The 26,744-nt window shown below is 35.4% G+C and overlaps 6 protein-coding genes across 15 annotated transcripts in view; 2 read left to right on the forward strand and 4 right to left on the reverse strand.

Moving 5' to 3' along the window:
- The window catches only part of LOC125801515 (gastrula zinc finger protein XlCGF7.1-like), a 158,302-nt gene extending 137,796 nt beyond the window's left edge, over nucleotides 1-20,506 (reverse strand). The window contains exon 1 of the mRNA XM_049478318.1: nucleotides 20,462-20,506. The gene's annotated coding sequence lies outside the window, so the exon portion shown is untranslated. The remainder of the gene's footprint in view (nucleotides 1-20,461) is intronic.
- Nucleotides 1-26,744, forward strand: part of LOC111190863 (zinc finger protein ZFP2-like) — a 671,215-nt gene that overhangs the window by 620,897 nt on the left and 23,574 nt on the right. The window lies entirely within an intron of this gene.
- The window catches only part of LOC111197417 (NACHT, LRR and PYD domains-containing protein 12-like), a 396,972-nt gene that overhangs the window by 210,328 nt on the left and 159,900 nt on the right, over nucleotides 1-26,744 (reverse strand). The window contains exons 1-7 of one of the 10 annotated variants that reach the window (XM_049476973.1): nucleotides 11,705-12,157; nucleotides 8,024-8,158; nucleotides 3,963-4,059; nucleotides 3,165-3,272; nucleotides 2,923-3,030; nucleotides 875-923; nucleotides 116-305 (exon numbers count right to left, since the gene is read on the reverse strand). The exons of 5 other annotated variants lie outside the window; for them this stretch is intronic. In XM_049476973.1, coding sequence (XP_049332930.1) covers nucleotides 116-305; nucleotides 875-923; nucleotides 2,923-3,030; nucleotides 3,165-3,272; nucleotides 3,963-4,012 — 505 coding nt within the window. In that variant the 5' untranslated portion in view covers nucleotides 4,013-4,059; nucleotides 8,024-8,158; nucleotides 11,705-12,157. 4 more of the 10 variants (XM_049476974.1, XM_049476976.1, XM_049476975.1 and 1 more) reach the window with 4 other exon arrangements.
- Nucleotides 1-26,744, reverse strand: part of LOC125801171 (zinc finger protein 239-like) — a 139,053-nt gene that overhangs the window by 94,080 nt on the left and 18,229 nt on the right. The gene's annotated exons all lie outside the window — the stretch shown is intronic.
- The window catches only part of LOC125801300 (zinc finger protein 271-like), a 93,171-nt gene that overhangs the window by 42,853 nt on the left and 23,574 nt on the right, over nucleotides 1-26,744 (forward strand). The window lies entirely within an intron of this gene.
- Nucleotides 13,266-19,977, reverse strand: LOC125801472 (zinc finger protein 239-like). The gene is made up of 2 exons (XM_049478249.1): nucleotides 19,955-19,977; nucleotides 13,266-15,287 (listed from the first exon to the last, which is right to left on the reverse strand). Exon 2 carries the CDS (start codon nucleotides 15,121-15,123, stop codon nucleotides 14,338-14,340), a length of 786 nt encoding a protein of 261 aa, XP_049334206.1. The 5' UTR covers nucleotides 15,124-15,287; nucleotides 19,955-19,977; the 3' UTR covers nucleotides 13,266-14,337.

Here is a 26,744-nt window from a genome sequence, read left to right on the forward strand (position 1 = left end):
ATAATTACAAAATCCAGATAATTATTGCTGATTATTCTAATTTAAAAAGCAGAACTCCACTGAGAAAACAAATTAGCACTAGTTGGTCCCCATTCTCATGACCCAGAACTCTTACTGCTCTCTAGTGTGTTGGCGAGGTCTGTCTGATTCATGTTCCTCAGGATGTGCAGTGTGACCTTCAGAACCCCCTCCTTCTGATCATCATCCACCTCTCCCTCAGAGCATGCTGAGTAATCTGAACTCAGGAGCTTCTTGAATGTGTTCAGCTCGTTCTTCACTAGAGAGATAAACTTCTCCTGCAGCTTCTGAATAAAAACAAACATCAGAGAATCAGTAAAGCTGTTACAGTAGAGAGAGAGAGATGATGACACTGATCTGAGGAGAAAAGGAGTAATGGATGCTTTGGTCTGTAAAAGGATTTAAACATCATGTTACTGCGTAGCATCACATAGCATCAGTATTAAAGGAGAACTCCAGTGTAAAATTGACTTTTGAAATATGATAAAAATGAGTATTTACATTTGTTAAATAGCACACCTCCCCTATGCACTGGGTGCCGGCTGCTACGCAGTCTATATATATAGACTACACATAGCCTGCCTCCTGACGTAGCAGGAGGCATATATATATATGTGTTTGTCATTATCAGTACCGTGATGGTACTAGTGGCATGGCATGTAAACATTGTTTTTTAATAAGGTTTTCTTCTCTGTGCACTTATTAATTAATGCCTCGTTTAAATGTCAGGGCTCTTCGTATTCTACGAAGGAGGTGTGGAGCTACCTTGAGCTGGATCAAATTTTAAAAGTGAAATTAAACTGAAATGTAAAAGAAATCAGGGAGAACCCCATCAAATATATGGTTTAGGAGTTACCTTGAATATGTGGTCCAGTTTTTCCGTGCAAATGTTTATTTTCTTCTTACTGTGGATAACAAGAAAATCCACACTTTAATCCACATGAATAAATGCTCTGATCTAAAAAGCTTTTGTTTCAACTAAATATGTTATTATTAATAAAATAAAGAATATCAGAGAATAAGATTAAAGTAAAAGATAAACCTGCATTAAACCAACACGTTTCTAAATGTTTCTTAACTTTCTAATAATAAAGATTTATAAAGGCAAATAAAGATTTTTGCAATTATGTCACTCTTTATCTACAGTTTTAAGGCACAGGTAAAAAAACGGTTGCTTTGACCCACTGAGTCAATGCTTAATTTGTTCTACAATTAAGAATAATCACATATAATTAAATTATAAACAGTGTCGATCAGCAACAACATAAATTTAATTAGAAAGGAAACACCTAAAAGGTTTTCCAGCATGAATTATCAAAATATGTTCTAAGGTGTATTCTAATTCGTTCTGAATACATTACTGTTCTATGTATTGTACTAGAACACATTCTGCCCAATCCTGGATGTATGTACTCACCCCAGCAACTGAAATGTTAAATACATGCACAACAAAAGATTGATGAAGTTTTATTTCCTGCTATTAAAGAAGAAATAAACATCATGTTTTTAATATGTTGGAAAACTGTTTTTAGGGATATGAAACAAGCAAAATGTTTCTTTTTTTACCAGACACATAGCACTGGTGGTTTCGCCACCAGACGGCGCTAATGTGCTCTGTGTCATAAAGCTTTGAGTGGAGAATATTTTTTGTAAAGTTAGGAGAAACGATCCAGAGCTTATATAAGCTTTAGTTTACCATCAATAATATTGTTAATTCATTAGCATTTATTAAATGATCACCGTTATGTTAATTTATCATACAGTAAGTTCATTAATTAATTATCCCAACAGGCCTTTTAACATTACCCAACACGTCACAACCCCGCCCCGTTCAGGAGTTTTCCTCCGGCACCAGGTCAGAGTAACAATACTAACATATCCCGCTACTGTCTCTATATTTAGATTAGGGTGTGTGATACTTATTGTCAATGATAATATCTTAATTACTGTGTTGTTGATGTGTGAGCTGACATTATAGAGTATGTTAATTACTGGGGAAAAACAACAATCAAAACGCCTTTATTCCACGTGTTCACTAGCTCATGTTTTAGGATAGATTGCTGCACGTGTGCATTGAGAATGGCCATGCGGTGAGCTAGCTAGCATAACTCTGAGCTCACACTGGCAGGTGACAAGTCCATCACGTTGGTACATGTTTGTCTCGTGAGTGTGCTCGTGGTTACTTGTGCTGTCGCACGAGCCAATCACTTTAATTCACGCTTCATTTTCCTCCAAACTGTTCACACACCGTCATTGTGCTGAAATCTTTCTCTCCGTCATGCTCTCTCTCTCTTACACACACACACACACACACACACACTCAGCTGATGGCAGGTTTCTTCTTTCCAGGTTGTTGAAGGTAAAATCTGAATTATATACAATTATTTCATCCATTAAAGCACATTAAAATATTCTAATTTATACTGACATTAGCTCCTAGTCTAGATCTAGTCTGCCAGACACAACAATTGTTGTCCCCTTCCCAAGGGAATAACCACCACTTAAAATAAATAAATAAATAAAGATTAAATCACAGATCATTGTTGCAATTAATACATTAATTTTAATTTGATATCACTAATATAAATATAACTTTGTTTTGCAAATTTCACACTGATGCATTTATTTACTCTAGAATATCTGGTAGGTCACATGGTTTACACACACACGTGCACTGTTCGATATTTGAACTGATGAATTTATGTTTTTGTTTTTGTCAAGGAATTAAATATTTAATATATTGTTAAGTGCAGTTTATTACAATATAATACTTTTTTCTGAAAAAATTCTGAAAGTTACTGAGATATTGTTTTTATCAGTGTGTGTGTGTGTGTGTGTGTGTTATGCTTTAAAAAGTTAAATTATAGTAAAAAATCAGTGAAAGGGTTTTGTTGTTTCACTCACTCAGCGGTCATATCTTCACTGCTGAAACCAGGAGGAATAATGATGGACGCGTCACTCTTCATAGAAACACAGCTGGGTTCTGGAGAAGCTCCTCTCTGGGTTTCAGTTCTGTTAACATTAAACACAGTGAAACTCCAGCATTTACACAGTGAAACTCCAACACACAGCACATCTTTAATAAAGATCAGGAACTGAAGAGCTTCACTCTCAGAACAGAACAGTAGTTTAGTGCAGTGATGTACCGAGACCCAGAGCTTCCTCCTCCACTGCTGAAGTTTGGAGGATTCATCATGGACCGGTCACTCTTCATAGACACTCCACTGGGGGCTGGAGATGCTGCTCTCTTCTCCCTGTAAACAGATCTTCATGATGATCCATGATGAGAGTAAAGTGTGGAGTAATGTGTTCCTTTACTAAAACTTATTCACAGGTTCCACACTAACTTCTTCATAACCATCCCAGAAGCGTCCCGAAGCTTTCTGTCAGCTGCCCCAAACTGAAAAACGCTTGTCTAATAAATATACATATTTTAATTTCTTTAACAATACTGTTGAATATATTTGTTTGTTATGATGTCACGATGTCATCACCTGATTAGATCATATTTACTATATGTATTTTATAGATCTGTGTCTAGTTAATAACATGTATTGGTAAGAGCTACACAATTACACAATTATACTGTATTATAAACTAAAAGGAAAATATGGACCATATTTTTGAAAATAAATGTGCAACCACCCCATACCATAGCAACCACCTAGCAACATATTATTAATATTAACAATTAGATATTAAAGTCAGATATGTACTTTAAATACAGATTAGAAACACATTGTACTATAAGAATAACTGGCTGGTTTGTTAAGCGTTTCTCTGTGTTTAAATACAGCACAGGGTTCTGACTCTGGTCCAGGAGAAACTCTGTTCTCAATATTTTAAAACTGTAAAATATGCAGATCACAGCTCCAGGATTAGAGCTGAAACCATTACAATACAAAACTACTTTACATATTAAACCCATCACTTAATTTACTCACTTTAGGACAGGAGGTCCTCCTCCACTGCTGGAGTTCTGAAGATCCATCATTTACTCTTCTTCATTCACACACAGCTGAACACTGCCGACACCGACCCCTGAGAACAGATCAGCCGTTACAATAAAACCTTTATTCTTACAATAATGACATTATCATCAGAACTGCATTAAACAAAACCTGATAAACTAACAAAACAAAACAAACAGAGAACGATACATAACAGTGTGATTTACCCTCATTACACATTATTCTACAGATTACAGAAACATTTACTGTTATTATAATTATTATAATTTAATTATTATTAGTAATATTACTGCATTACACAACATTATAAATATACACACTGTTCTATTATTATTAATGATATTATTATTATGTTACTGAATCAGAATAGAGAGATTATTTAAGTATAATATAAAACAGCAGGATTAAAAACACTAACACACCACGTGATCTTGAGCTCCGTTGCTCCCCCTGCTGGTTGAACAGCGCTACTGCATATAAACACGCCTTTATAGCAGCTCCGTGTTTTTTATCTCCCCAACAGATCAAAGTCCACATTAAGCAGTAATGCGCTTTAAACAGCATAAACTACACTGTGATCAATAAATATCAATCTGTATCTGCGCATTTCTCTTCAGTTTACAGCATTATTGATCTGTTACAGCTGATTGTTCTCCAGCCGGTCTGATCTAGACCAGGTCCAGGTCTGATCCAGGCCCGGTTCAGATCTCCATGCTGATCCTGGTTCTTCCAGTGGAATCGGACACTGAGCTGAGCTTAAAGAACCGGTTCTGGATCTGAGGAACCTTTAGAACCGGTTCTGACTTTAAGCTACACGGTTCTGTTCTACATTCTCTTCAGTTCTGAACTTACCGAGTGAATCCGGGCTTCTGTCCTCTTCTAAAGAAGCAGACTGGACTTTCTCCTTCACCTGCGTCTCACCTGTCTCCTTCTAAGGCGGAGCTATTGTACGTTATTCCCTACTGTCAGCCAATCATATCACAGGGCTGAATGTAATGTTTGAATATTCATGAGCCTTAAGTTTCTCCCACACAGCTGTAAAACCCTCAGTTTTTAGACTGGTGTTCTGCTACCCGTCCAAAAGTGCTCCTCCCCGCACTGCGCATGCTCTGACCCACATTTAATTATTTTTTCATAATGATTCTGTTTTCCAAGACTGCATTAAACACCCTGAGCTCACTGTCATTATTTATTTAAGGGTTATATAGCTGGAACGATTCTGCTTCACTCCTTAGCTCCAGCTACAGCCATAGACATCATATACACAGACGCCGCATCACCTAACACCGTCTATTGGAGCTGGCGTGCCTGCGTTGCCGCCATATTGGAGGAGGAAACCCTGCTCCCCGAGTGCAATAATTTACAGTGAGGAAGGTGTTTAATACACCTATATTAATCACAACTCCACCATTTTTTACCCGATTTACACACGGTCTGGTTTGTTACAAACAGCAGAGATGTAGTTATAATACAGGACGCTGTTACACATTACAAATACCTGCTTTCATGCTGAAATACTTTATATTATGCTTTTAAACAAAGACAGATATACGGTATAGCATATTTATAAGGTTAATATATATGTATAATATAATGTTACCTGTCTCCACTCTCTTAAGTATAAACTTTAACATGAAATATAAATATTAAAATATTAAAAGGCAGCAAAATTCATTTTAAACACCACACATTAACACAGGTTATGCACACTATAGACATTATTACTTTTTACATGCACCATGTTTCCTAGAGATTGTCTATTTTCCACTGGAGGAAGCATCAGCGCTGCTCATTACTGAGTGTGAATTTGCGGAGTGGATCACATGTTTCCCAATTAATGACAGCTAACGAAGAGAAATGTTCTCCGTAGTTTATAGAATAAAACAACAACATTCATATACATATCATAGAAACTAATTCAGAAACTCCAAGATTTTCAGACACTGTAGTGTCACACAAGTGAGTTTGTGGAGAGGTATTTGGTCATCAAAGCACATATATATATATATATATATATATATATATATATATATATATATATATATATATATATAGCTGTGAGGCTTTATAACCACCACCTCCCCAGGCAGCACACTAGACGCTATAAATGCACTCCACACTTTACTCATCCATTGTATGTATGTTTTTCTTAAATTTAATCTTATTTGTGTACTTTTTGCACTCTTTTCCCTTTATTGTTTGTGCTGCTGAAACAATGTGGGATAATAATAAAGGCTATCTATCTCTCTTACACCATTGAAGTAGCACCAGGAGTCCTATGGAGACGACACCTCGATCAGCTGAGGAGGACACTATGCCAGTCGGTAAAGAGTCACCTGAGGTTCATAACACCTCCTGCTGTTCCGGAGCTGTCTACTCCTGATGAGTCAAGAGCATTATAAAGTGTAACCCTTTTACACTCTAATTTCTCAGACATTTATTAGTGTTCTGTAGCTAACGTGTTTAAACACTGTGATAAAAGTTCATATTTTCCTCTGTGTTATTATACACTTAGCCCTGACCGGCTTGTAGCGTAAGCTAGGCTGGTTAGCTAAATTAACTAGCTAATGCTAGCTATCCTAGCTAGGTTAGTCTAAATACATATATTTTAACATTATTAATAAATACTTTCGTGTATTTGTCTTTATTAGTCGACTGTCTAACTGAATAAACAGAGTTTAAATTAATAGTGGCGTTTTTTGCTGTATGTTCACCTTATATTTCACATTATATTGATTACAATGACCTACCTCAGAACCAGCATTAAAGCCGCTCCTCTGCATGTGCAGCTACCGCTTTACTGCCACCTAGAGGTGACCAAGTTATGTGGTTATCATAGAGTCCTTTTATCAGGATACATTTGCCTTGAGCAACACCTTAATCAACTCATTATTTTTCAGAATTAAAATAATTGAATGCATGTTATTATTTTTATAATATTTGCAAGTTTTTCAGCTTTATTTCACACTAGGAGTAACTTAACCAAAATCTAATTAATCTAAGCCAAATTTAATAAAAAATGTTTGTGATTTATTTGATCAAATATTTTAGCATTAAACTTTTAATGCCTTCCTTTTAGCAAAAAATACATAGATAAACAAAAATATAAAAAACAAATAAAACTAGATATGCATTTCCAGATGGCAAATGTGAAATAATAAAAGGCATAAAAATAGAAAGTTATTTTAGAAAGTCAAAGTTTAGATTGATATGCCCAAAGATGTTGCAAATCTTTACACTACAATAAATATATAATTATTATAATTTATATGATCTCTCGACATTGTGATTATCTAACTACTTACTGGTACTCCTCTGAAATTGTAAATGCTCAGGTATAAAAAAAAATTCAACAGCAGACCCTATTTCCCAGAAGAAGTTTACTGCAGTCATCAAATGATCATTAATCATTAAAACTTTAATAAATATGGAAAAATCTATGTTAACGTATTAAAAAACACAATAATCCCTCACAATATTAAATCAACCTGAACAACCTAATAAAACATTACAAAAACTCTTCATTTTTTGTCCTGAAAAGGAAAAAGTGAAAACATTTAGTATTGTTTTGATGTACAAAACATGAGCATGGAGTAATTAAAGCACTTAATACATCCACAAACTAAGCAACACCAAGTGTGTTTTCTCTGTTTTATTAAGCAGTATCTCAGTATTAGTGGACTAGAATGTGTGTAAAAGTGACGTTAGGTGTGACCCACATTTACATTCATATTGTACTATAGTGTTGTAGTCTGATAAACCCATTTCAACCACCTAAACAGTTTGTCCAGATGATTGAAGATTTTATGAATTTATGATGACTTCACATTTTTCAGGTTGAGGACAAGATTAGGGCTGATATTTAGGTGCGATATTTAAAGGTGAATTTAAAAATATATGCAAGAATTCCCTTAGTCCAGATGATTTAAACAAGAGGTTTAATTTACACATTGAAAACACATTACTGTATCAAGTTAATCGTTTCATTTATGTAAATTCCCTGAGGTAACCTTAAAGAACCTTTTCATACTCACTTTATATCATACCATGCCTGACATGACAGCGTAGCTTCAGCTCCATTCCTGTGTCGAGGAGGAGGACAAAGTTCTCCTCTGTTTCCATCACGCCCTCTATAACCACAGCCGTCTCAAACGCAGAGGAGATCACGCCTACAGATAGAAAACACAAAGACAGCTTTCATTAAAAGACAGCAACAGGTACATATACAGAGATAAATGTAAAACATATTTGTTCCAAATATCTATGATTTGAATAAGTATAATCAGTTTACTAATTTAAAGTGTTTACAATGATTATGTTTGAAGTTTTGTGTCTTGTAGTCATTTTACCCTGTCTGTTGTGTTTTGGGAAAGTTTTTGGACATATCCCAAATACATTATGCGTAATATGTTTGATATTTGATAAGATGCGATTAATGCTAAGTTTCAAATTACTTTCATAACACAACCTATCTATCAATCCTCTCTTGTAGAGGAGTAGAAAGGACCATCGTGGTTATGGGTTGTCTTTTTAAAGTCTCTTGCATAAAATATAAATGAACACAGTAAAAAATGTCTACAAATATATATATATATATATATATATTTTTTTTTTAGAAACATTTTGAAATGAGCATAACTGGTCCCTGTTAAAAGGGGTGACAATGGGTGCATGTAAATCATTATATAATATTTAATTAGTAAATATATATTTAAGTTATTGTAAGTATAAGCATATATTTCATAAATGAAAAAAAATAAAAACAGCTACTAATTCAAAGCATTCGTCTGTGTTTTTCAGTTGCTATATGACTCATATATGACTGACAGAGGTACTTACCAATCAAAGCCTTTAACAGTATTTTATTAAGAATAAATAATTATATATTTTTATATAGTAGAACAGTTTCAAACATTCACTCGAAACAAACAAATAAAATTGTAAACCTTTGTAAGTTTTGTAAATAATAGTAAATTACCAAGATTCTGACTTTTAAACACAGATTGAGTAAATACTACTACTACTAATAATAATAATAATAATACATACAAGATAAAGTTCTTAAAAGAAAAAAAAATACTCTGTACCCCAATTTAGATTTTTTAAAGCTATCTACTTTCCTATGAACTTAGCTAAGTACAGTACGTATAACAATTTATTTTATAGTTTTTAGTTATAGTTAGCTAAATGCAGTAGATTTAGCTAACTAATACAGTAGTCCACAGCTAGCTAATAATAATTACTTGTAACGTTATATTAATGAATGATGCTTCATTTGAACTCTGCCTATCGTGTCTGCATTTGGGTCTACCCGTTTAACCACACTGTGTGTGTGTGTGTGTGTGTGTGTGTGTGTGTGTTTGAGAGAGAGAGACAGAATAATACATATGCTGCTAATACTGAATAATAGTTAACTGTCATCAGATATTTTCTAAAGTTAGATTAAAACAATTGAAAGCAGTACTGAGTTAGCTGTGTGACGGGAGCTGTGCTGAACTGTGTTGAGCTATGAAAAGGTCCTGGCTGACCCATGTCTATAAATCTGATGTAAAAATAAAAAAGCTTCATAAAGTAATAAAGGGAAATAAAATTGAAGGTTCTAAAGAAACCCTCAGTCATACATGAATTAACATAGAAAATGAATGTGTGTCATTTTTTACCCACATGTATTCAAAAAGCAGGTACTTTAAAAAATAAAATAAGGATTTACGATGATCAAAAACAAGTTAATTGAGGAAAACCTTAAATTCGGAATGGCTGAATTACTTTATTGCTAAGTATCGTAGCTTACAAGTTACAAAGAAAATGAATGTTGCACATTAAAGGGTTAAAAGTGAGGTGTGACTATTATTTTTTTTTATAAAATGGGTTATGAAAGTGGCTCAGAGAGCAATGACAATATTTCAGCTAATTTACAATGCTTTAGGAACACTGAAGGTAGAGGTGCATTTGTTGAATTGACATATGAATAATATTTTAACACAATCAATGCCAATTACCCATCTATGTGTTTATTCTAACATGGCTTAAATTAATTAGTAAACTTGCCCAACAGAATGCACTTTTTACTCATTATTTTATTTGTAATTTTTTGCTTACATTGCAGTCACATTACCTAATTTTTTAAGTTATCTAAATATTCAAAACAAATACTTAATACATTTTTAACCCCAGTTGGCATGAAAAAGTTAGTATGACGTGCTTTTTCTTGTCTTCTGGTTCTTTATTAACATATTTTTAAACAAATACGTGCGATCAAGGGTCGCTTTGTGCTCATTTTCCTCTGACAGGGATAAGGAGAACACTGACCACCCATCCCTCAGTGCACAGAGGTGTTTAGTTACAAACTCAGCTGAAACTTTCTCCTTGAAACTGAAGGACCCTGCAGTGGACTGGGTGACTTTTGCAATGCATTTAAGATGAATGGAACAGCCCTTGTGGTAGAGTGAAGCTCTCCTGAAGTTTTGTTCCATCTAAAAAAAACATAATAATAATAATTATTATTATTATTATAATTTAGGGTCAGAGAGTAGGCAGGGTGCACAAATATCCCAAGCCATTTTACACAGCTATAAACCATTTCATAATAATAATAATAATAATAAGAAGAAGAAGAAGAAGAAGGATGACAACATGCTGATCAACAGATCTATAAATACATTTTAATTAGTCTTATTACCAGGATCATGAATATAATTTTTACTAGGTAGCCTATATGTTACCTTTGATATACATATTGATACATTTCAATAATTCCCATTTCTACTACAGAAAATAAAATTACTCAAATTAGCATTTGTACTATTCAGAATTTAAGTTACAGGTGTTATATTTTAGATCTCTATATACAAAATGCACTTCATGCTAGTGAAAACATTATTTACACATTTGATATCAGATGAACGTCAGTACATTATTAATTCATATTGTTTAAGAATTTCTCCTAATAAAATAATATTAAAAGTAATTTTAGATAATGGTAATTGAAAGCCTATGTAAACGTATAATATTGTTACATGAAGTAAGCCATCTTGACAAGCAACTCATAAGATTATGAATATATATTTATATAATATATATCTTTAGATTTGGTATAATCATTAGTGAAATTAAGAGGTCTGTAGTTTGATATTTTACATGTAAGAAAGGATGTATACCACTGGTTTATTATTAGGCTAAACCAACTTTTCCATACAACTGCTTTCAAGCAAATGTAAAAATGCACGATAAATAAGCTAAAGTCTGAGGCTTTTTACCTCCTTTTTGATTTTCCCTCTGAACAGCTGGGATGTACAGACCGTCCGACTGGAGTTACTATAAAAGCAGCAGCTGTGAGCCGCACAGACTGAGCCAAACGAAGCACCCACTTAGCAGAGCAGCGAGAGGTACCAAAAGTCTAGATAACCTGACAGTTAACAGATAACAAAGCTCGCATTAGCTACTTAGCCTGATAAGTTAGTTAGCTAAATAGTTAACGCTAGCCTTGTTAAGGTAGCTAGCCAATGCTAGCTAACTAGCTAACACTAGCTAAATAAAGCTAGCTACCCAGCAAGCCTTTTAACTTTTAACTTAACTTGTTTATCAACAAAACAGTGCCTGGGTGTTTCAATATCTATTTAAATTATGTGCGTTTCATCCAGTCTTAATGAACTCTAGACTTTACATGCTTAATATTTAAATGTATATAAACAGGCTAGTTAATGGGATGGCAATACCTGCTGTTGACGGGCTGCAGGGTTTCTGCATGGACCTCATATAGAGAGAGAATAGACACCTCCAAAAATTCTTGCTCTCAGACAAGCATCTGAAAAGTTCTGCTCAGGGTTCTGCAGGGAAGATCTCTGAGCAAATGGTCCACGTTAGCCTCCTGACAGCAAATACACTCGGTTTCAGTCGGCACGGCAGTGCAGTGACCGCATCTGCACCAGGTAAAGTTAGTGTTACCGACCCTCTCCACCTGTACAGGAACCGCTGGCTGCTCTTCTGTATAAAACGGAGTTTGTACCAATAATCTGTTTCGTCTCCTCACCGGCTCGAACGCATAAACCATTGGGTTTCTAGGAAACAGATCAAAACCCTGTTCAGCTTCGTCTTCATCCATAATCTCGATAAACGACAATTTATTTTCCTTAACCGTGACTCAAAGCTATGTACTTGGGCTCTTCAACCAACCAACCAACCTAGTGACGTCACTAGTGCTGCACGGGCAACATGGCGGCGCACTAACTCAAACGTTTAGGGTTGTAACATTTTGTATTAAAAATTACCACCAAATAAATTCTATTACATTTAATCCCTTAGAAAACAAACTAAAATGTTTTTTGTCCACTTTTGCGATTTAACAAAATTAAAATCACCTCATATCTATCAAGGAAATTGTAATTCATCATGTCAATAATGATTGTGGTTTTCCTATACTTTTAAAAACCTCTCTCCTGAATTAATCAGGCCCTAATGAATGCAATTATCCCTTTGTGCAGCAAATACAGTAATGATGATAATGATCACAATAATAATAATGATTATAGCTATTATTGGTGTTACCACTAACAGGACCCACTTACACCACAACTTAGGTGACTGTGAAGCTCAGATGATTTAAATACTTCAGGTAAAGGAGAAATCTGTTGTGAAACTGACTTGCATTGAAACATGACGAGTATGAATAGTTGAATAACCCACCTCAATTCTTCCCCAGTATTTCCAAATACAGTGCTTTTATCCAATGTTCCCAGCAGACTTACAAAACTAGCAATATGATATGGACCATAGCATTACTCATGCAAAGAAATGGCTATTTTTAAACCTTTAACAAGCTCAGAGTAGCGCCACACTTCATTAGTAGAATTCTGAGAGCCCTAAAATTTTAACTGAGGCACTGAGAGCTATGAAAATGCACAGATAGTTTATTAAAAAGGACACATTACACTTAAGTTAGGGGGACAGATTTCAAAATTGTCACTAAAAATGCAAGAATATTAGAGATGTTTCCAACAACATCTGGAATTTTCGTTTCGTTAGTTCGTTTTGCAATCTGAACCCTAACCTACCAATTTGTTTGGGCATTTTCAAAGCTCTCACAAAACTTTTACAGACAACTACAACTCCTGGGGGTGAATGGAGGTGGAAAAACATCCATTTCACACCGGATTTCTCCTTTGGGTGGCAGTTAGTATTTACCAAATAATAACATAAGTCAGTCTCAGGATGGATAGGTTCCAGGTCACAGAAAGGTTATCAACCATATTGTGAAAAAACACACTGAGATTGCAGATCTTGCGATCTTAAAGCGTTTTTTATGAAACACAGATGAGTACATATAGAGGTGAAGCAATACAAAGATAATAGTTGGTACTGGATAAAAACAATCAATTAACTAAATTAACTGGATATTCTTAGTAACTTTGGAGATTAAAAAATCTTAAGCAAGATATATCTAATAAGAAAAAAAAAAAAAAAAGAGTATAAAACTTGAGTAATACAACAACCAAATATCCATCTATATCCCTCTATGCTAACATATTTTTAATCAGACTGAACCATAGACAAACAAGAACAACAGCAGGGGGAATAAATAAGCTAGTTACCTTACTGTGCTACACAGGCCTGGAGGGGGTTGATTTCAGTATGGGAACTACGTCTGGAGCGTTTTATTTAACCTCTGGAAAATATTTTGTTGGGCTCTCTGCGGGGTCTGGATGCTCCACACGGCAGTACCCGGCACAGTGTCGTCTCTCTGTGGCTCTGGGTCACACTTTTGGGAGCACACTCTCTCTGGAGTGGCTCAGGGGGTGTTATCCCCTTATCCTTTCATATGGCAGTTAATTGCATTAAGCTAAGCTATGCTAAGCTTGGGGAACTGAGGATGGCTTCCACAGACTAAAAACAGATACTAGAAATTAATGGAAATAATAAAATATGCATAAGCTAGAAAAGTGATTAAATTCTTTCAAAACCTTCTAAGCATAAGCACTGAAGGTTTTATCCAAAATCCTAATCTACTCCTAACAACTATGGCATCTAAATTTTAAAGACTAAGTTATGCTAATCTACCATCTGGTGCAAGCACTGGCAGTGCCCTTGCTCAAACTCAAAAACCTTCCCTTCTTCAGAACTGAACTCCTACCGTAACTACCCTAAAAACTGAGCTCTGTCTCACGAAGAATGTCCTGCAATATCAAACATACAAGAAAACACAACATGGAATTCAATAAACATCATCCCTGGATAAGATTCATTTTGCTGAAACTGTAAAATCCATTGTTAAATTCAGTTCATGTTTGTTTCTGGTGGAACGTGTCCCAAGTGACAAAGTGAAACATTTGTGTAGGATAAGGTGTTTGCACTTTTAATTGCCGTGGAACAAATTTGGGATAGTTTTCTCTCTTGTGTGAATACGCTGGTGTATTTTGAGATCACTCTGTCGAGTATAACTCTTCCCACAGTCTGAGCAGTAATATGGTTTCTCTCCTGTGTGAATGCGCTGGTGTTTTTTGAGATGACTGTGATGATTAAAACTCTTCCCACAGTCTGAGCAGTGATACGGTTTCTCTCCTGTGTGAATGCGCTGGTGTATTTTGAGATTACTCTGATAATTAAAATTCCTCCCACAGTCTGAGCAGTAATACGGTTTCTCTCCTGTGTGAATGCGCTGGTGTATTTGGAGAGTACTTTGTTGATTAAAACTCTTTCCACAGTCTGAGCAGTGATACGGTTTCTCTCCTGTGTGAATGCGCTGATGCAGTTTTAGATTCCCTAGTCTACTAAAACTCTTCCCACATTCTGAGCAGTAATACGGTTTCTCTCCTGTGTGAATGCGCTGGTGCAGTTTTAGATTCCCTAGTCTACTAAAACTCATCCCACAGTCTGAGCAGTAATACGGTTTCTCTCCTGTGTGAATGCGCTGGTGTATTTTGAGATGAATCTGTTGATTAAAACTCTTCCCACAGTCTGAGCAGTGATACGGTTTCTCTCCTGTGTGAATGCGCTGGTGTATTTTGAGATGAATCTGTTGAGTAAAACTCTTTCCACAGTCTGAGCAGTGATGTGGTTTCTCTCCTGTGTGAATGCGCCGGTGTTTTTTGAGATCACTCTGTTTAGTAAAACTCTTGACAGAGTGCTGATGTTTCTCCATGTCGGGACTTGGCTTTATTTGTCTGTTAAATGTATCAAACAATTTCTGCGTGTTCTGGAGATTCTTCAGGACAGCTTGTGCTTCATCTCTTTCAGCAGTTTAACATTGATCTTTGATAAATATCTTGGTTGTTGGTGATTAATTTCAGGAGAATATTTTCATTTCTGGAAAACACACAAAAAATGCAGTTAAATTAAAATAATTACATTTAATTCAAATAAAATCAGGCCAATAAACTGAAGAGAACTGCCTGAATCAGTTACACTATACAGCCAAAACTACTGGGAATCTTCATATTACCATAAAAGCTTTTGTACTTTCATCTCATTCTAAGTGAGTGATGTTATCCTTTAATCTGAAGCTTTGAGGCGTGTGCCGAAAAAACGAAACACATTGGTTCAGATCACATTGCCGATGCTTGATTCGTTCTACGTTGATCACGTGACCAATGATTTCCGAAGCTTTTTCCTTTACACTAAATTATAAGATTTCATACATAATAAACAGACAGTAATCCAAATCAATGCTTCAAGTTCAAGACGTGTGTTTTTTGGAAATGTAGATCAAAATTCTTTAAATATAAAAAACACAAATGAAAATTTGGTTAGAAATGTAAATGTAATTGTGCTTTTTACCCAGAAAAATGCAGTTCCACATCAATGGCTTAACTGAATCGTTCCGCAGTCCCCCTAGTGGCCATTCCGCCGGCGGAATGGAAATCGACTCGGCGGACATTTTGATTAATTATAAACAAATAAATAATGTTTTTGTGGTGAAACCGCTCTGATATGACGGGGGACTCCCTCGGCTGTGTTTGTGTGCAGCGGTGTGTGCGTGAGTTCAGGCAGTCAGACGGGAGGAGGGGGAGAAGGGGGAGGGGTGACACACACAGCAGCAGACACAGACAGAAGCTTTACACAGAGATCTCACTACAGAACCAAAACTAATAACTTAACTTTAACTTTTATCACCTTAAAAAATCATAAACACCTACAGCAACTACAAAATACAGTTTAAACCCGAATAAAACCGCTTTATACATGTTAAACAGCTTACTCACCCAAGATGAAAAAAACGCTATTTTTAACTGGAGCATTTAAATCCTGAACTTCCCCATCGAAATTTAATCCATCAGGGTTGAGAAATAAAAGTAGTATACAGCTTTCCATTTAGCCACAGATGTCCTCTTCAAAATCCATCAGAGTATTATAATCCAGTGCGCTTTGTTTTTTTGTAATCAGACTCAGAGCGTTAGGACTTAGCGTTAGAAAAGCGCACATAATTTATTCAGCGTCGAAAAAAACACAGCGGGAATTTCGAAAAGCTCCATTGACTTTGACTGACAGTCGTTTCGTCCAATTGTAGACACTTTCAGCTTTCAAACGAGCCATTGTGTGTCAAAATAGACCAATCAGAGCCAGAGATACAGCCGTGCGTATGCGCTCCCGTCTCCGCCTATGGTTCTGTGTTTCAGCTTAGCTCCGCCTTTACGCAGCGGTTCGAGGCGTTATATCATTGGTCTGGAAGGCTGTCAATCAGCGAGTTTAGGCGAATCAGCAGTAAATAAGGAGGTTCCTGACCCAGAGGGAGAGCGGATGCAGACGGTGTGTTGTTTTGAGGTGCGTTCACTGTTATTTGGAAGCAAAGCGCTTCGTGGAGCGTTCAACGAACAAAACTTTACACTTATCAGAAGTTTTGCTGGAGCTGTTTGAGTGATTCTGGGGAGCAATTGTACATCAACTCATCAGTGTAACACTATTGATTCGGCCATATGTATGTATATATATATATATATATATATATATATATATATATATATATATATATATATATATATATATATATATATATATATATATATACTTATGTATATTATGTATATATATATTTATGTATATATATGATATTATGTATATATATTAGTTTTCTTTTTACTTTTGAGTCATTTACAGAGATTTGTGGCTGTATACAGAAGTTTTTGGCCACTGGGGAACTTTGTGCCATTTGGACACAGTTTGGGACACTTGGAGACGTTTTTGGCACACTTTGGTTAAACTTTAATAAAAGTTATAGGCTTATAGGTAGATAAATAAAATTTTGGCTGCTCATGGACAAGTAGTTAGTGCACCTGTATAAGCAGAATTAGTTTGATACCATCATGTTCTTTAAAAATATGATGATTTGTATGTGAAAACAATAGGCGATTTTAATTTTTTTTGAAAAATTGTCAAAATGTATCATCAATAATAGGTTATTTAATTTACCAAATACTGAAAACCAATGGGTCCATTTTTGGACCCCAAGTATCTACTTTCATATGAGCCATTGATCACCAGGGTACAGTGTACAGTTAAAAAAATATTCAAAGCTGAATAGAGGGACCCTCAAAACAGGCGAAAATTCAATTTTTTGGCCACTGTTAAAAGGGGTTAAATGTATCAAACAATTTCTGCGTGTTCTGGAGATTCTTCAGGACAGCTTGTGCTTCATCTCTTTCAGCAGTTTAACATTGATCTTTGATAAATATCTTGGTTGTTGGTGATTAATTTCAGGAGAATATTTTCATTTCTGGAAAATACACAAAAAATGCAGTTAAATTAAAATAATTACATTTAATTCAAATAAAATCAGGCCAATAAACTGAAGAGAACTGCCTGAATCAGTTACACTATACAGCCAAAACTACTGGGAATCTTCATATTACCATAAAAGCTTTTGTACTTTCATCTCATTCTAAGTGAGTGATGTTATCCTTTAATCTGAAGCTTTGAGGCGTGTGCCGAAAAAACGAAACACATTGGTTCAGATCACATTGCCGATGCTTGATTCGTTCTACGTTGATCACGTGACCAATGATTTCCGAAGCTTTTTCCTTTACACTAAATTATAAGATTTCATACATAATAAACAGACAGTAATCCAAATCAATGCTTCAAGTTCAAGACGTGTGTTTTTTGGAAATGTAGATCAAAATTCTTTAAATATAAAAAACACAAATGAAAATTTGGTTAGAAATGTAAATGTAATTGTGCTTTTTACCCAGAAAAATGCAGTTCCACATCAATGGCTTAACTGAATCGTTTACTAAATCAGTATAGCGGACACAATGGTGTATCACAGCATCGGGTCGAAGCCCAACTTCATCTGCAGAGCCAGAGAGCAGCATAAGCTCTACACCAGCAGATTCAGAGCAGCAGCTCCAAGACCAGTGGCAGTTTTACAGAAGCTAACGTTACCCACAATTTCATCAACTCTAACTAAATGTTACTAAAGCCTGTAAACCAGCTATCTGAACAATATGTATCTTGTGTATCTTGCTTTTAGTCAAGATACACAAATGTATCTTGTTTTTAGTCATTTTACGTTAGCTCACTCTAGCTTATGAATTAACATTTTCCCTGAATTTTCTATTTCACCTTAAATATCATAATTTCTTATTAGTTGTCGTGGAAATGTAGCTAAAAAGCCTGTGAGTAAAAAGCCTGTGAGTAAAAAGCCTGTGTGTAAAATCACTGTGAGTAAAAAGCCTCTGTGAAGAAGAAGAATACTCCAAATTGTGATCTGACCGGAGCTCTACAGCCAGTGTTATATCTCTGATAGTCCCCTCACATTCTGTACTGCTGTGCTGTGAGGTCAGTTCAGTGCACTGTAGCATTAGCTAAAAGCTAGCATTATTCTAATTACGACACTTAAACGATCTCGTAATTCAGAGAATCCAGTGATGTTCAGGAGTAAAATGCACACAGAATAAAACGTATGTATTTAGCACAGAATTTGATAGAGACGAGTTTTTAAAAAGCCTTTTCAGTTTTGCCATTTACAAAAACAGTTCAGATATGGAACCCCAAATATGGAAATAAACAACATGTCACCGACTTCAAAATGACAACTAAAAAGGCCTATAGGCTCTTTTCACGCGGCTGCCATTTCTAATTGAAAGTGAGCCTGTGATGGGAGGAGGTAGAAGTAAGTCCACACTCAACAAATATCAATATCAATATCAACAAATATCTTCAGCTCTTTACCACATTTAACCACGAATAATCTATAAAAAAGGGCTGAAGAGGGATGTTTACTAACAAGAACAGTTTTGTTAAAAGGATACAGCAACTGTATAGAGGAGTACATCACTAATATCGAGTGTTAAGGTTTTAGCCATCATTAGCTTAGCTCGCTAATGCTAGCTAGCTGGGGCTAGCCCGACTCTCCAAGCCCGGTGACCAGTGCTGCTAACCCGACTCTAAAAAGCCTGGTGAACATTATGTAACTATATAAATATAATATTCTGGAAACCTTAGTTCTTTAAAAAAAATTCTAAAGCATTAGCAGCTTTATTGACAATTAATAACTAGCTAACCTAGCTTTAATTTATAAGTTATAACTAGCTAATCTAGCTTTAATTTTAAAAGATAAAATTATTATTATTTTATAATTTATTATAATTAGATAACCTAGCTTTATTCTATACATTATAACTTTCTAACCTAGTTTTAATTTAAATACCTAACCTATAATTAATTTATAAGTTAAAACTAGCTAACCTGCAGCATTAGCAGCACTGTTCACCGGGCTTGGAGAGTCGAGCTAGCCCCAGCTAGCTAGCATTAGCGAGGTTATCTAATGTTGGATAAAACCTTAACACTTATTCGATATTAGTGATGTACCCCTCTGTACAGTTGCTGTATCCTTTTAACAAAACTGCTCTTGTTAATAAACATCCCTCTTCAGCCCTTTTTTCTAGATCGTTTGTGGTTAAACGTGGTAAGAGCTGAAGATATGTGCTCCAGAACTGATCATTTACATTAATTAAATAAACAGAACCACAACATACCTGCACATACACAACCAAAATAATCCCAGACGATTATTAAGTATCTGAAACTGCACATATATCTATAAAATATGAAACAGAAGTAAATACAGCACATGAACACACATTTTCAGGCTTAGTCACATGTAGTGTTTTGGCGCTGAAACGGCTGTACCTCTGAGCTGATAACCCGACCGGGGCAGAAATAATTAATTATTAGGCAAAATATGCTTCAATACCCGCTAAAAATGCACAGAAGAGTGACTAGAACTGATATAAGAGCTCATTTTTCCAGTAATTTTCTCAAAAATACTTATATTTGCTTAAAACAGCACTTTTTCACGGAGCTCCTCAGCTCTGTTTACCTCCTGTGCTGCATTCAAGCTCCTCTGGAGCTACGGGGGGCGCGGAGGGACAATTAATAAAAACATGCAGTTCTCTTGCTGGTGCAGAGAATTGTAGTTCAAAATAGAATCACAGCAAAATAATGACCTTTTTACTGAGAGAGAGAGAGAAACTTCTTCATACCTTCTGTAGTTCAGCTGATCCTGCTCTTCCTCCGGCGCTCCAGCTACAGACCCCGGAAGCTCAGCCTCATCCGGGTTATGTAGAGCCCCGCCCCCTCCCCCGCTATATCACATTATATCCCATCACCGCTAGAGGGAGCCCGCGAGGGAGTCCTCAATGCATGGAGCTGAATGGAGCTAAACAGCTAAAACTCTCATTTAAAACACTGTATAACTACTTCTCTGGAGTTTCCCTTTAATTTTACAAAATAGACCAAAGTATTTCACTAAAATAGGAAAGAAAAAATACCCATATATTTCCATTTTCTACAACTAATGTTTTTATTCAGTAGATTTAATAGCATTACTGCTACTGATGCTGGAGTTACATACAGAGCTAATTTAAAATGATTAAAACTGCAGTTTATAAGCTTTAACAATTATATCTGCATAATGAAACAGTTATATTTGTTCTGTTTTGGAGAAATGTGTAAAAAAAAATCTATAAAGTATCAAACATTTATTTTTATGTTGTCTTTTTTTTACATTATTAATGTTTTATACTTTTTAGAATAAAAAAAATGTTTTTATACATTTCAGACTCTGTCGAGTGGCTTGAGATTCAGAGCAGATTCTGAAGTGAGCTTTTTCCTCTATAGAGATTCTCTGATTGCTCCTTGCTCCTCTATAATTCCAACAAATAGCACTTACTAATAATTACTATGGAAAGGTCAGTGTTGTTATTTGAGTACCTATTGTGACATTGATTCCAGTAGACCTTTTTTTATCTAAATTTCATTTACATTTTTGTTGCATTTACCTTTTTGATGTCCTGCAGATTTTAACAAAAGCAGATCATACTGCAGCAGATCTTTTGTCTAATTTTAACTCACTTGATGAATATTCAAATATACAAATTTAAATAAATAATAGCAATAATTGTGCCTGTGAATTTAGGCACTGATCATGTTTAACAGCCTCTGCTCAACATTGATAACAGGTGAAAGACATTTAAGAATCTCTAAATGTGACAGAGTGTCTCCAATTGTATTAGACTTTCTTACACATCATCATCCTATGCTCTATTAGGCACCATCGTGCCAGTTGGTGCTTGAACCTGCTTATTGCTGCTTGCAGCTATATTTAGTTTTAAAACTTACGTTTGCCTATGAATATCAAGTGTGAAGTACCCTTCTATACAGAAATCAGAATGGTCCATTGTGATGTCAGAGAGTGATTTTACAGGTAGGAGCTGTGAATGACCTCAATTTATGAAAAGCTTTCAGAATACATAAATAGTAAGATTTAGACAAGGTGAGCAACAAACAAGATCTGCTGCAGTACGATCTCCTTTTCAAGAATCTGCAGGACATCAAGAAGGTAAATGCAAAGAAAATGTAACCATAATATTTTAAATGAAATTTAGATTAAAAAAGAAATTTCTACCAGAATCAATGTCACAATTGGTGCTCTAAGAACGGCACTGACATTTCCATAGTAATTAGTAAGTGCAATTTGTTGGGGTAATTTGAATAGACTGTAACAACAAAACACATTTTGCTGAAAACTCTGTGCACAAATATGACCATACAAGGACTACAAAATGATGCATGACTGTAGTAGTCTATGTGTAATGAAAGGCAGGTGTAATTCTCCCTCCAGTACTGGTCTGTGGAGCAGTTGAACTGTATTCTCTGGAGTGATTGTTCTCCATCCAATACATGACCTCACTAATTCTCTCGGTGCTGAATAAACTCATATCCCTACAGCAATGCTCCAAAATCCAGTAGAAAGCCTTCTCTGCATAGCAGGAACTTTATTCTATTAAAAGCATGATAAGCTTCAGTGAAAAACACCTGATTTTAGAAGAATGGACAGCTGTGCAAATACTTTATCAGCCTCATTTGGTACCTTGTAAAATGCATGAGATTTGTATTGATCTTTTGTCCTCATTTGACTCTTTCCATTCATTTCATTTAAAAATGTATATTATACAATAGTAATTAGTATGTGGTATTTGTTGGGGTAGTTTGAAGTGACTCTAACAGCGAAATACATTTTGCTAATAAACTGGTGCACATTTCTATCTCTTCTATCTCTGAGTGTCACTCTAACTGTAGCCATCTTACCTAAATTGAAATGTAAGTGCTTGGGGTTGTTGGGGCATTACTTGAAGTTTACCATCAACAGTGAGGATCAGGTCCATCTGGTACAACTTCTATTACATACACAGTGTTAAAAAGGTTGTTTCAATTTTATGTAAATTTTTTGAACAGTGTTAACTTGCATGGTAAATTTTGTCATTACAAAATTGTTTGAATATTCATGATGACCATCACAAAGTGAAGCACTGATTATTTAATACAAGGAGTAAGTGCTTCTCTGGTGGGTGGTCAAAATGGTACTATTGGTCAATTAAGTGAAAGCTCACCTTATTCAGTTAATTTTCAGCAATCAAAGTTTATTATTCAATTTTAAATTAAATATGGACTACATGATTTTATTATATTATATACCAATTTAACTAGCCAAATTAAGAATCACTTGTTAACATAGGGTTTCTTGGTGTAAAACACTCTTACATATTGAAAGAATCCTGAAGATTTCTTAGTTCTAATGGATATTTGTATTGAAGAAAGTGTTGAAAAGAAATGTCACAATTTCTACTTTAACAATAGTTCTGACCTTTGGGTAAAATTTGGTAAGTGCTATTTGTTGGGTAGTTTTAAGTGACTCAAGCAACCAGAGGTCTTTGTCTTATATTTCTACACAGAACCAGATTTAATCTGGCCCAAATAGTCTAATATTTTGTAGTAGAATGAGAATGCTTGCTGGACTCATATTATAAAAGCTGAAAAAAAGTTTTTATAATTCTATAAACAGATAAACTCTTTAACAAATCTTATTTATTTTACAATTAATTATTACTACATCTCAGCTGTTTGTAACAAATCAAACCGTGTGTAAATCGGGTAAAAACTGGTAGAGTTGTGAATATTATAGGTTTAATAAACTCTTTCCACAGTGTAAATAAATCCACTGGGGGGTGCAGGGTTACTCAATCCAAAATGGCGGCCACGCTGAAACGTCAGCTCCAATAGACCAATAGACGACCACCTTTCAACATGCCCACTACTCCGAGCTGCAGAGACCCATGTCTCAGGACAGCAGCAAAAGTTTCAAGAGGAGCGCGGTTTCCGCCATGTTGTTTTCAATTAAATTTATTACCAAATTATGTGTAAAACGAATTACTAGTGTTGAAACATACATTATATAAAATATATATTATTTATATGGCTTTATTTTTATAAAAAATAAATAATGAAATACAAAAACAAAGGCCCATCTCAAGTAAACAAACAGGTCCGATGTAAATGTGTATACTATTTTCAAATGTGCAACTCTATACAGTGAAATAAACAGCGCTGAACACCATCAACAAAGTGTCACTCAACAAAAAAAAAAATAATTGTGCAAATCAAAAAGAAACCGAGCATCCAGGTGATGTTTTTTGAAAACTTTAGCAAAGATTGACATAAAAAGGAGCTCATGTTTGAGGGTTTGATTGGTTTCTGTTATGATCTGCCCTGTTGTGGAAGAGGGAGCTGATGTTGCTACAAAACACAGTTTATGTGAGGTCACATGTGTAAGGTGTGGGTAGATCAAGCACTTCAATGTTGAATGCTCTTTTTGTCAATCAGAACGTGAATCATCTTTTTTTATGTTCCATTGTATCTTAATTCTGGCAAGTCTTTTCTTCTTTCTTTTTAAAGAAAACTAAAATCTCTGTAAATATGAACCTTGGTGATATATGTTTTTTTTTTTTCATACACTGATCTTGATTTTAAGTATATTATTAATATTATTATTATTATTTTTTTTTTTTTTTTTATTGAGTAAATACTACTATCATCATTGTAAATACTTGATTTGATATCTTCGTACTGGACTTTACTCCACTTTTGAAATCCTTTAGAGATTGCTAATAATAAGAAATGCCTAAAAACTGTAAGATTTTATGAGGAGCTTTCACTGTTGCCTCTCGTTAGTATTTCTCTATTTCTATCATTAGTTTTCTTCCTTAATGTATATTTTATGTTGTCTTCTATTGTGGCTTATATGTATCATCGTAAAACTTTAATTTATACGTTTATATTTATATATATAAATTGGCTCACTCTCTGGAGTCAGCGCATGTCGTTTATTTGAAAGAGCCGGCTAAGAGTCTGACCCATCACTACTAATAACTACAGTGCCGTAGTTTAACACTTTATTGTTGTGCTGTTGTACCAGAAAAGAATGTAGACTGTTAAAACTTACTCCTATCACCATGTTCTGTGTTACAGGAACCAGAGTCACTGAAGATCACAGTGCAGATGGAGATCGTGGGAATCTCCACAAAGGCGATGAGACTGTTCTCCTCAGTGACACCATGGAGGAGTTCAGCGTTCCCGCCACTGTGTGGAGTGGTGACGCTAAAAGTAACTGTTGTGAGGGAAGGGGAGGTCATTTTAAACATTGAAAGCCCACTTTTTAATGAACCATAAAGTGGTAATGGGGGGGGGGTAATGTGTTTGTGTTTTTGATTGTTTATGTATGTGTTGTGTTTAAACTAATTCAAAATAAAATGTGTTTAATTGTTTTATAACTGTCTTTTGAATTTAAACACATTCAATTAAGCTTACTATCCTTTCCTGCTAAAACAAATATTCTATGGTTTTTATATTTTTCTGCTGGTGTTGTGGTGTTTTGCAGTGTTTTTCTAAAGGTTTTTATCAAAATGTAAAAGTCTATTTAAACCCTTTGAAAGTATTTTTTCGAAATGGGCATTTTTCAGAAAGACATGTGCTTGTGGTTTATGATCATAACAGTTTCTGCTTTTAAGAGTTTACACTGCTGGGCTGAAGCTATACTAAACCATAAAGAGGCATATCTGTGCTGCACCAGCATTTATTCAATGGTATTTGGATATTAGCATTTAACCAAAAGTTTTAGAACACAGCTCAATCAGCCAAAAGTATTGGCATTCCACCATTTAGCCACAGGCAGTAGCTTTTATACTGTTTGTAACAAAACAAACGATAGTGTGATATAAATTTCGTCCAACACTGTAATGGATGATTTACACTTATGTATGTACAGGCTCACAAATCTATTTCTTTATTTTAATAAAAAAAAAAGAAGAAAGAAAAATCCGCCCAGTCTCATCTGACTCGGAAGCTAAGCAGTGTTTAGTCTGGTTAGTACTCTGGGAACTTGTATGAATAGTCTTGCAAAGCCTACTACCAGCCACACCGGAACCTTTCTATTGATGAACGCATGGTGGCCAACAAGGCAGGAATCGGGATGAAGCAGTACATGAAGGACAAGCCCACAAAGTGGGGATACAAGCTCCTCATCCTGGCTGACAGCTCCAGTGGCTACACATGCAACTTCAGTGTCTATGTGGGGAAGGCAAGTAAACCATCAGGAAATGTCCTGAGCTTCGACACTGTTATCAGTCTTCTCTGGGCACAGGGTACACGGTGTACGTTGACAACTTTTACACCAGCTCACTGCTCTTTCATCACCTGCATAGAATTGGTTTAGGGGCCTGTGGAACCAACTGTGAGACCAGAATAGGCTTCCCAACTGTCAATGCCCTGCCAAAAAAAAGTGGACCGTGGTGACATACAATGGATCAGGGATGGCCCACTGCTGTTTGTCTGTGCCGCGTCATGTCAGAAGAAAAAATGGAACGTGATCTACCCAGCAGATCCCTGTGCCGGAACCTGTGAAGGCGTACAACAAGTTCATGGGGGAAGTTGACTTGTCTGGCGCTCTCAAAGTACTATTCTGTGACACAGAATACCAGGGGCCTCATGTACTAAAGGAGCATACGCACAAAAACATTGCGTACACCATATTTCAAGCTCACGGTCAGATGTACTAAATTTACTTGAACGTTCCCCCACGGCACTTTCGTTTCGGGCGTACGTTTTTTTTTTTTTGTGTGTATATATTGTGTTTTTGTCATTTGGCAACACTTAGGGGCGATGCATTGAAATTACAACTAATAAGATATCCTTTATGCACACATTGTAGTAAGCATTACTGGGTAAAATAAAGTAAATTAATCAGACAATTTCATTGGCTTACAGAAATAATCGTTTAACGTGTTTCCACTTAGCCTAGATTATATAAAAATGCATAAAACATTGCGCTGGAGTTGTTGGAGTTGGCAACGTTGGCATTATTGGAAAATATTGCTAATGGCCAAATTCATTGAGAGAGCATTTTCCGTGACGATTATGTTTTTTGGCCCA

The sequence above is a fragment of the Astyanax mexicanus genome, chromosome 4 (genome assembly GCF_023375975.1).
Source record: "Astyanax mexicanus isolate ESR-SI-001 chromosome 4, AstMex3_surface, whole genome shotgun sequence".
NCBI classification, from domain to species: Eukaryota; Metazoa; Chordata; class Actinopteri; order Characiformes; family Acestrorhamphidae; genus Astyanax; species Astyanax mexicanus.

Bases quoted from the DNA above. Each gene is read 5' to 3' on its own strand.
- LOC125801472 (XM_049478249.1), bottom strand. From the start codon at position 15,123: ATGGAGAAACATCAGCACTCTGTCAAGAGTTTTACTAAACAGAGTGAT.